The sequence below is a fragment of the Colobus angolensis genome, unplaced genomic scaffold (genome assembly GCF_000951035.1).
Source record: "Colobus angolensis palliatus isolate OR3802 unplaced genomic scaffold, Cang.pa_1.0 Scaffold116, whole genome shotgun sequence".
Lineage (NCBI taxonomy): Eukaryota > Metazoa > Chordata > Mammalia > Primates > Cercopithecidae > Colobus > Colobus angolensis.
The window spans coordinates 4448892-4459722 of record NW_012112697.1 but is presented as its reverse complement, the minus strand read 5'-3'; the positions used below and the strand labels follow the sequence as shown (position 1 = coordinate 4459722).

At 45.3% G+C, this 10831-nt stretch overlaps 1 protein-coding gene across 1 annotated transcript in view; it reads left to right on the top strand.

Moving 5' to 3' along the window:
• Positions 1–7420, top strand: part of MARVELD3 (MARVEL domain containing 3) — a 35853-nt gene extending 28433 nt beyond the window's left edge. The window contains exons 2-4 of the mRNA XM_011962402.1: positions 467–601; positions 813–940; positions 5513–7420. Of these exons, the coding sequence (XP_011817792.1) occupies positions 467–601; positions 813–940; positions 5513–6123 (874 nt within the window). The 3' untranslated portion in view covers positions 6124–7420. The remainder of the gene's footprint in view (positions 1–466; positions 602–812; positions 941–5512) is intronic.
• The last annotated feature ends 3411 nt before the right edge of the window (positions 7421–10831 follow it).

Below are 10831 nucleotides of genomic sequence, written 5' to 3'. Positions count from 1 at the left end.
TTGCAGTAAGCTGAGATCATGCCACTGCACTCCAGCCTGGGTAACAGAGTGAGACTCCATCTCAAAAAAAAAAAAAAAACCAAGACTGGGGAGAAAGAGGAAAGGTGTCGCAAGCAGAATAGCTTCTGTAGTAACCCAGAGGCATGGGAAAGTGGTCATCTTTTGAGGGGAAGAGGATAGTTCACTGTGGCTGGGTCTGTGAGCCCAAGGTTGAGTGTAGAGAGATGAACAGGGGCCTCCTGTGCATGCTAAAAGTTTTTAAAATTTCAAACCTAAGAGAGACATGATGTTCTAGAAAGACTGTGGGAGCCCAGCAAGTAGAATGCAGCCCCCTGTTGAATCTCAGACAAAGCCTAGGATGTGCTGCATAAAGCCAGGAGAGAAGGGACAAAAAATGCTAGGGTTGGCAGGGGAAGAAATAATGTGATGGGCATCGGAGTCATGTGAATGCAAACTGGTTTTGAAGAGTCCTGGTGCATGCTGAACTGAGAACTCACACGCACAGGAAGGCAGCTCGCAGCTACCTGGTTAGACAGCTCCCAGTGGCAGACAAACCATCAAAGGTGGTGCTAAGGGTACCCATCACAGCATCTGTCACGTGGTTAGTTAGCGGAGTTGGGCCAAGTATTCGGATGTCCTGTGGGGCCACTAAACCAGAGAATTCTCTGGAGTTTAAAATACTGGGACAAATTCTATTTCTGTTTCTGCGTAGTCTTTAATGTTTGGGCCCAGCACAAGGAGTCAAGAGTTCTAATCCTGAACACTATTGAATGAGAGACTTCCTAATGGCCGCGTGTGCTTTTTGGTTATAGTGAACCCCCTTCGGGGAGATATCTGCCCTCGACCCCCAGGCCTGGACAAGAGGAGGTGGAATATTACCAGTCAGCGGCAGAAGGACTCCTGGAATGCCATAAATGCAAATACTTGTGCACTGGGAGAGGTGAGCTGTTTTGCAGGCTGTTTGATCATTTACTCTCACTGGTGGTTCTGGAAGGGATGGTCTGAGCTGGTGAAGCAAAAATTTAAGCACATTCCCTTGTGGGTTCCTAGCATTTTCACTTCTGTACCTGTGAGGTTCTTGTTTTCTTAAAAAAAAAAAAAAAAAAAGTAGAATGTCTCAAAAGAGCTGTTAGATTTCCTGTGCTTCTCCTTAAACGTGCCCTGGGTTTGCAGAGGCAGGCAGCCATGTTTGCAGCTTTCAGACTCCAGGTGGAAGTGCAGAGGCCTGTAGGTGGAACTGGCTATGAGCTGCCAGCTGTCAGAGGAGGTATCTTCTGGCGAGGCGGCTGAATTAACAGAGAGGGAAAATCACCTGGCGTGGGCAGCCAAGTTGCAGCACCTGTTCTTGAAGATCTGACGCCCAACACTTGATCAGTGGCTTTTTAACTTTATTGACTGAGGCCAGGCACGGTGGCTTATGCCTGTAATCCCAGCACTTTGGAAGGCCCAGGAAGGAGGATCTCTTGAGCCCACAAGTTTGAGACCAACCTGGGCAACATAACAATACCCCATCTCTAGTTTAAGAAAAAAAAAAGGAAAAAAGGCCGGCGTAGTGGCTCATGCCTGTAATTCCAACACTCTGGGAGGTCAAGGTGGGTGGATCACTTGAGGTCAGGGCTTCAAGACCAGCCTGGCTAACGTGGTGAGGAGGAGAATTGCTTGAACCTGGGAGGAGGAGGTTGCAGTGAGCAGAGATCACGTCACTGCACTCCAGCCTGGGTGACAGAGTCAGACTCCATCTCAAAAAAATTAATTTAAAAATTAAAAAAAAATATGTGTATATATATATATACACACATACATAATATATTCACAAGGTTGTTAAATATATTTTTTTTACATTAAGACTGAGTTCACACACACAAACAAAAATGCTGTGAAACTATACTGACCCTATTATCTACCAAGTACTCTGATATTTTCTATCCCATTCATTAAAAACAAAATCGTTTTTTAAAAACCATACTTATTTAGGACCCACAGTCTGAAAAACACTTCCATCCTATCATATATCCACCCCAAATGTGGCATCCCCAGGTTCCCCATTCTAGCGGTCTTGGCCTTGTCAGCAATGAAGAAAATCTGGTTTGTCTGGGTGAGAGCTTACAGTTCACATGATTTGGTAAGAAATGTTTCTAGGTTTACTATGACTAAGGGAGAAAACGTTCCAGCCCAAGGGAGAGAACTCGTGGAGCTCATACCTGACAAGGTAATCTCAGGGTGATTCCAAAGATGCATATGATTATAGGATTATAGGAACTTTGAGGAAAGGGCTCTAGGCGATGCACGTACAAGGATCATTACTCTAGTTGCAGATATTGGCACAACCTCATGGCCTGTAATTCTGTCAACAGCTCCTGAGCTTCAGAGAAGTACAGTAAGCTATCCAGAGAACTGTTTTTTTTATTGAGAGCAAACAACAAAAATTATGAATGTACGCATAAAGTTCAGGAAAAAATATATTCACAGTGATTTTTTTAATTGGTTGTTATTATAGGCAATTGTTACATTGCATGTTTTCTTAAGTCCACATTTTCTTTTTTTGTTATTATAAGTAAGTATAACTATCTTTTTTTTTTTTTGAGACGGAGTATAGCTCTGTAGCCTAGGCTGGAATGCAGTGGCGTGATCTCGGCTCACTGCAACCTCTGCCTTCCAGGTCCCGGTTCAAGCAATTCTCCTGCCTCAGCCTCCCAAGCAGCTGGGAGGTAGCGCGTGCCACCACGCCCAGCTAAATGTTGTATTTTTACTAGAGACGGGGTTTCACCATGTTGGCCAGGCCGGTCTTGAACTCCTGACCTCGTGATCCGCCCACCTCGGCCTCCCAAACTGTTAGGATTACAGGCATGAGGCACCACGCCTGGCATTATAACTTTCATAAATAAAATGATGACAGAGTGTAAAAAAAAAAAAAAAAGGAAAAGGAAACCATTATGTTGTTTGCATTCTGGGGGAAAATTATACAGTATAAAGATCACACTTGAGAGAGCATCATCATTTCAATGAGACAATGTGTAGCTTGGTTTCATGAATAGACCAACTGGAACCAGGCATAAAATCTGGTTATCAAACTTCAGGGGGATGTTGACAGGCCAGTGTTGGCAGCATGTACAATTTCCAGCTCAGAAGCACCCAGCTTATATGTTGTTGAGCAAAAGAAGCCACACACAGAAAAGCACATAACTGTATGATTCCATTTATATGATATTCTAGAAAAGGCAGAACTAGATTCTAACGAGAGAGGGCAGATCAGTGGTTTGCTGACAAGGAAAGTGAGGGATTGACTACAAAGCATCACTAGGGAAATTTCTGGGCTAATGAGAATGTTCTGTGTCTTGATTATGGTTACGTGGTACATACACTTGTCAAAACTCATCAAGCTGTATGCTTAATGGGGATCGTTTTGTTGCATATAAGTTATATTTCACTAAGGCTGATTTTAAGGAAAGCAGCCAGTTTTCCTTTTCCAAGATAAAGAAGCCAAGGGCCCGGGAAAAATCCAGCTCTGGGAAAATATCACAGCCCAGATACACTCTTTAGGGAACTTAAATAAAACAGCATTAAACTTTAAGACGGCTGGGCGCAGTGGCTCATGCCTGTAATCCCAGCACTTTGGGAGGCTGAGACGGGTGGATCACGAGGTCAGGAGATCGAGACCATCCTGGCTAACACGGTGAAACCCCGTCTCTACTAAAAAATACAAAAAACTAGCCGGGCGAGGTGGCGGGCGCCTGTAGTCCCAGCTACTCGGGAGGCTGAGGCAGGAGAATGGCGTAAACCCGGGAGGCAGAGCTTGCAGTGAGCTGAGATCCGGCCACTGCACTCCAGCCTGGGCGATAGAGCAAGACTCCGTCTCAAAAAAAAAAAAAAAAAAAAACTTTAAGACACACTTATGAATTAAAGTCTAAGAACAGTAAGACAAATTTTTTTTTTAATTCAGTAAGCACTAAAGGTTTAATTAACTTAATTTTTTCTGTTTCTTTTTTTTGAGACAGAGTCTCACTCTGTCACCCAGGCTGGAATACAGTGGTACAACCTCAGCTCACTGCAACCTCCGCCTCCTGGGTTCAAGAGATTCTTCCACCTCAGCCTCCTGAGTAGCTGAGATTACAGGCATGCACCACCACACCTGGCTAATTTTTGTATTTTCAGTAGAGACACGGTTTCACCATGTTGACCAGGCTGGCCTCGAACTCCTGACCTCAGGTGATCTGCCTGCCTCTGCCTCCCAAAGTGTTGGGATTACAGGCGTGAGCCATCAGGCCTGGCCAATTTTTCTTATTTCTAATACATGAACCACAGTTAACATTTTGATGTATAACTTCCATGGTTTTTTTCTGAATTACTACATTTTTTAAGCTCTGTGATTTTCTTCAGACTTGGAGAACTTTCCCCTTACAAATTGTATTCACCACAAACATACATAAAGAAGAGATAATGACCAGCGCAGTGGCTCACACCTGTAATCCCAGTACTTTGGGAGGCCAAGGCAGGAGGATCGCCTGAAGCCAGGAATTCAAGACCAGCCTAGGCAACACACCAAGACCTATGCCACGAAAAAATACAAAAATTAGGCCCAGCAGCATGCACTTGTAGTCCTAGCTAGGTGGGAGGCTGAGGCAGGACGATTGCTTGAGTCTAGGAGGTCAAGGCTGTAGTGAGCCATGATCGTGCCACTGTACTCCAGCCTAGGCAACAGAGTGAGACCTTGTCTCAAAAAAAGAGAGATAACTTGTTTAGTTTTTTGTGTAGTTGTTTGTTTTTGTTTTTTGAGACAGAGTGTCGCCCAGGCTAGAGTGCAGTGGCACGATCTCAGCTCACTATAACCTCCACCTCCCAGGTTCAAGCGATTATCCTACCTCAGCCTACTGGCTAATGTTTGTATTTTTTAGTAAAAATGGGGTGTCACCATGTTGGCCAGGCTGGTCTCAAACTCCTGACCTCAAATGATCCACCTGCCTTGGCCTCCCGAAGTGCTGGGATTATAGGCGTGAGCCACCACACCCAGTCTTTTTTTTTTTTTTTTTTTTTTTTTAATTAGAGATGGGGTATCACTAAGTTGCCCAGGTTGGTCTCAAACTCCTGGGCTCAAGCAATCGTCTCACCTGGGCTTCCCAATGTGCTGGGATTATAGGCGTGAGCCACCACGCCCGGCCTTGTTTCATCTTTCTGGTGGTAGAAGGTGGCATGTTCTTGCCCTTCCATCCGGGATGGCTTTGTTTCTGCTCACTGGCCTGATCTCTCCCACCATCCTCCTGTCCCTCTCTCAGGGCAGACTGCTTTGCTCTTTTGAGAGTCACCCCTCTGAGTCCATAGTGTTTCTGGCACCATTTCTGGAGACCACAGTTCCCTGCTACCCTCTAGTTTTAATCGTGCTGCTTTGGCCTTGGGCCTTCCACAGGGGCAGAAGCCTACAGGGGTCTGAGTCCTGTGCAGAAGGTGGGCCTCAGGTGGAAGAGTCTCCTGGTGCCAAACAGCATCACTCAAAAATGGTAATACCCTTTTTTTGCAGCCTGCTGCCAAATGCTGGAGGTTCTCCTGAACTTGCTGATCCTGGCCTGCAGCTCTGTGTCTTACAGTTCCACAGGGGGCTACACGGGCATCACCAGCTTAGGGGGCATTTACTACTACCAGTACGGAGGGGCTTACAGTGGCTTTGATGGTGCTGACGGGGAGAAAGCCCAGCAGCTGGATGTCCAGTTCTACCAGCTAAAGCTGCCCACGGTCACTGCGGCAATGGCCTGCAGTGGAGCCCTCATGGCCCTCTGCTGCCTCTTCATTGCTATGGGTGTCCTGCAAGTCCCGTGGCATTGTCTGCTGTTGCTGGTGACTGAAGGCTTGTTGGACGTGCTTATCTCAGGGGGGTACATCCCGGCCTTGTACTTCTACTTCCACTACCTCTCTGCTGCCTACGACTCTCCTGTGTGTCAAGAGAGGCAGGCGCTGTACCAAAGCAAAGGCTACAGTGGTTTCGGCTGCAGTTTCCACGGGGCAGATATAGGAGCTGGAATCTTTGCTGCCCTGGGCATTGTGGTCTTTGCCCTGGGGGCTGTCCTGGCCATAAAGGGTTACCGAAAAGTCAGGAAGCTAAAAGAGAAGCCAGCAGAAATGTTTGAGTTTTAAGGGTTTCTAAAACACTCTGCCAGATGCAAGTGGTGGTGGAAGTTAGTCTGAGCCACTGTCTTTCCCAAGAATCCCTCGTTGTGGAACTTTCCAATGCTGAAAAAGCAGCGAGCCAGCGTTGGTGTGGTGGGCGGAGCTTCCAGTCGCGTGGAGCGGTGTCCATGGATGCAACCGACCCTGGCTTCTGGAGTCCTCTGTGAGTGAGGGAACAACCAAAATTATTTTTCAAAAAGCAAAAAATTGGCTGGCCTCAGTGGCTCACATCTGCAATCCCAGCACTTTGGGAGGCTGAGGTGGTTGGATCACTTGAGGTCAGGAGTTCGAGACCAGCTTGACCAACATGGTGAGACTCCATCTCTACTAAAATAGAAAACAAATTAGCGAGGCGTGGTGGCGGGCGCCTGTAATCCCAGCTACTTGGGAGGCTGAGGCAGGAGAATTGCTTGAATCCGGGAGGTGGAGTTTGCAGTAAGCTGAGATCATGCCACTGCACTCCAGCCTGGGCGACAGAGCGAGACTCCGTCTCAAAAAAAAGCAAAAACCTGGAGCCCAAGAGCCACACGGAGAAGGCATGTGCTACAACAGAGTGCACTTCTTCATTCAGTAAAAGGGAGGGTCACCAAGAGAATTTGATGAACCTTATCTTCAAAGTTCCCAGGCACAGTGGCTCAAACCTGTAATCCCAAAGCTTTCGGAGCCTGAGGTAGGAGGATTGCTGGAACTCAGGAGTTCAAGTTTGCAGTGCACTATGATTGTGCCACTACACTCTAGCCTGAGCAACAGACCGAGACCTTATTGCCAAAATACCAGGAAAAAAAAAAAAGTTCATGGAGAGCCACATAGACATGAGACCACACTTCAGCCTGAATTTTTCTAAACACAGCTGTCTTAAGCAGATTAGCCCACACGTTTTTCCACACTGAACTCTCCAGTCCTTCCACTTCCTTAATTCTGCAAATGGAGGGGGTGGGGACTCTTGGGAAACTACTCATGTAAAATTTAAGTTGGAGGTAGGCGTGGGCTGAGGAAAGAGGAATCAGATTAATTCTCTGGGTTGCAAAGAGGCTATTCTGCAAGCCCCTCACAGTGGCCCTGAGAGCTCAATAAGTGTTTTGTACCTCTTGTAAATGTGCCATTGTGTGAAGCATTAAACCCAACATCTAGAATTCAGGATCCATCCAGAATAAAAGAATGTAAAACCTTCCCCAACAGAAGAGTGTTACTTTTGGCCAACTTCATGGGTTCTTATTGCACATTAAATTATGACTTACGGAACATTACAATCTATTCTCAGTCCAGTGAATAAGTTCTTTGCTTTATGTGAATCCAATAAAAAATCCAAAGAATTTTAATTTGGAGTTGATGTCCTCTTTACAATACATTTATCATATTCTTTTAAACACAGACCATTTGTCACATTTAAAAGGTGAGTTCCGTTTGGGTTTAGAAAAGGAAATATATATATAAATGCTTGTATATGATTGGAAAATTTCTTCAAGAATAACATCAGAAAGTATTAACAGTTTTGCTTTTGAAGAGAAGGGGACTTTTCATTTATGCATGGCTTGACTGCACATGTATTAATTTTAGAAAAATAAAAAGTAAAAACATTGATTTGCTCTCCTCAGTTTTTTTCAGGATCACATTTAAAGTTCAAAGGCAGGTATAGGTATATAGTTAAGCAGATTATTAAATGATCAGCCACAAAAACAGCCTCACCCAGAAAGACTTTTTTAATTTTTTTTTATTTCTTATTTTTGAGACAGGTTCTGGCTCTGTCACCCAGGCTGGAGTGCAGTGGCAGGATCTCGGCTTACTGCGACCTCTGCCTCCTGGGCTTAAGCTATCCTCCCACCTTAGCTTCCTGAGTCACTGGAACTACAGGCCCATGACACTGTGCCTGGCTAATTTGTTTATTTTTAGAAGAGATGGGGTTTCACCATGTTGCCCAGGCTCATCTCAAACTCCTGGGCTCAAGTGATCCACCCAACTCAGCCTCCCAAAGTGCCGGGATCATAGGCGTGAGCCACTATGCCAGACCCAGAAAGACATTATTTACAACAAAGATCTCATGTCGTTTCAGGATCTCTGCTTCGCTCTACCAAACCCTCTGCTATCTTTCCGGAGACTTGTCCCATGCCACCATAAACTACTGCTAGCTCTGCTCACCACCCTTTTCCCCTTCCCCTGTCCCATGTGTCTTTCTGCACTAACAGCATGCTTGGAAATACTTGAGCCTGCTTGATATTGATAGCTAAACCAGGCCAACCCTGACTGGAACCTGGGATAATATTCCCTGGCCATATTCCTTCAACAGTCCCAACATAAATAATGGCAGAAGACCATTATTCCTGTCAATGGGTGCAGTCAATGGGTGGTTGGCAAGATCTAGATTTATTCCATTGTAGCCTAAGAGATAGACGCTGCCTGGGTTGCGAGTCCGTCCCAGAGGAAAACGTCCCACTCTTCCGCATTTTTAGTAGAGTATTTCTGTTTCCCTTCAGGGGGTGAAATGTTAACGTCCATGCAGAAGGAAAACCAAGGGAGAGAAAGGTGTTGGGTCCATTAACCCCCATGAAGTAGAATGATGTCTCGGTCAAGTCACTTGCTCTGCTGTAGGGAGAGTGTATGTAAACCAGTAGCTTACCGTGCCTGAGTGATGAGTGGACAGTTTTAGTCTGATGTTATTTTCAGTTTTAAATTAGAGGAATGTAGCTTCTCAACTATCAGAGCCCTCAACTGCTGTGTCCCTGTGGACCGCTAGGAACTCATGTGGGCCCAGCAGGAGACAGGATTAGCAAGCTGAGTAGCTGTTGCCTAAGTACTTTAGAGTCTTTCACTGCCGTGATTATAAACATCATGGTACCCCTTAGTGTGTTGGAGGGTTGTCCTGATTTCTGGGGAGCCACACTCTTCTGACATTTATCCCATTCTTTCTTATGTTTCTCACCAATCCCCTTCCATTTTGGAAACATTGCTGAGTAGCGTCATCATCTATTTCTATAATATTTTATTTTTAGAGTATTTTCACATACTTGCTTTTTTTGTTAACTTCCCACACAACACCGATGTATCACACAGCTGCTTTCATTTGAGCCTCCCCTCACACAGCTGCTTTCATTTGAGCCTCCCCTCACACAGCTGCTTTCATTTGAGCCTCCCCACATCCCTGTGGGTGAAGATTGGCAGGCTTAGCTTCATTTGTCAGATTGCCTGAGGCTTAGAAGGACTGAATGGCTTGGCCAAGATGACAAGGCAATAAAAAGTGGGGACTTGAACCTGGTGGTCCTGCTCTGGGTTCATTTGTTTTTCTCTTCATGCTCATCCCTGAACGCCAAGGGAATGGCAGGAGACCCTCTCCCAGAAGGACACCTAAAAAGGGTTTGGGGTCTCTGTCAGTAACAAAAGCTCACCTCAGACAAGACGATCTCAGTCTGTTGGCCTGTTGGCTTCCCCTGCCTCTGCCATTTGTGGGTTCCTTTCAGTCCAAGTATCTATCAGTAAGGTCCTCGTTGAATAGATGAATCCATCCATACAAGGAAGTCGAAGGCCACTTAACAAAATGTGGCTCCTCTTGTAGGAACTGATCTGAAAACATCTGGAGGATATAGTAAATGAAAAAGTCAAGATGCAGAACAGTGTACGTGGTACACTTACTTTTGTGCAAAAATGCAGGGAAGGGAATGAAATGCAGATTTAAACATGCTTTTTATTTGCATAAAGGAACACTGGACAATTATATTAGAAACCAATGAAAGCGGTTGGCAATAGAGACTGGATATGAGTGAAATTTCTCAGTTTATACCTTATGTCATTTCAATTTTTTAGAAAATTTTAATTTTGAAATATAGATTTGCAAGAAGTCACAAAAACAGTGCAGAGTACTCCTGTGTACCCTTAACCCAGTTTTCTCTAATGATAATATGTTGCATAACTAGTACAATATCAAGACCAGGAAAGTAGCAATCTACAGAGCTCATTTAGATCTCCCCCTTTTACCTGCACACATTTGTATGTGTTCCTAGTTCTAAGCAGTTTTATCTCATGTACAGATTTCTGTGAGCAGCATCACGACGACATCCAGAACTGTTCCTCACCCTGGACATCCCTGTGCTAACTCTTCATAGTCACGCCCATCTTCTTCCTCCCTCCCCCCATCCCTACTCATTCCTATCCCCTGTTGATCACCAATCTGGATTTCTCTATAATTTTGTCCTTTTGAGACTGTTACATACACAAAATCACGCGGTATGTAACTTTCTGAGCAGAGTGTCGCTCTTGTCGTCCCAGGCTGGAGTGCAATGGCACGATCTTGGCTCACCACAACCTCCGCCTCCCGGATTCCAGAGATTCTCCTGCCTCAGCCTCCCGAGTGGGTGGGATTACAGGCACCTGCCACCACACCCAGCTAATTTTTGTATTTTTAGTAGAGATGGGGTTTCACCATGTTGGCCAGGCTGGTTATGAACTCCTGACCTCAGGCAATCTACCCGTCTTGGCCTCCCAAAGTGCTGGGATTACAGGCATGAGCCATTGAGCCCAGCCAAGATCGATTCTCTTTCACGCATCACAATTCCCTTGAGATCCATTCAAGTTGTTGCATATATCAAGAATTCATTCCTTTTTTTTTTTTTTTTTTGAGATGGAGTCTCACTTTGTCACCCAGACTGGAGTGCAGTAGCATGATCTCGGCTCACTGAAACCTCTG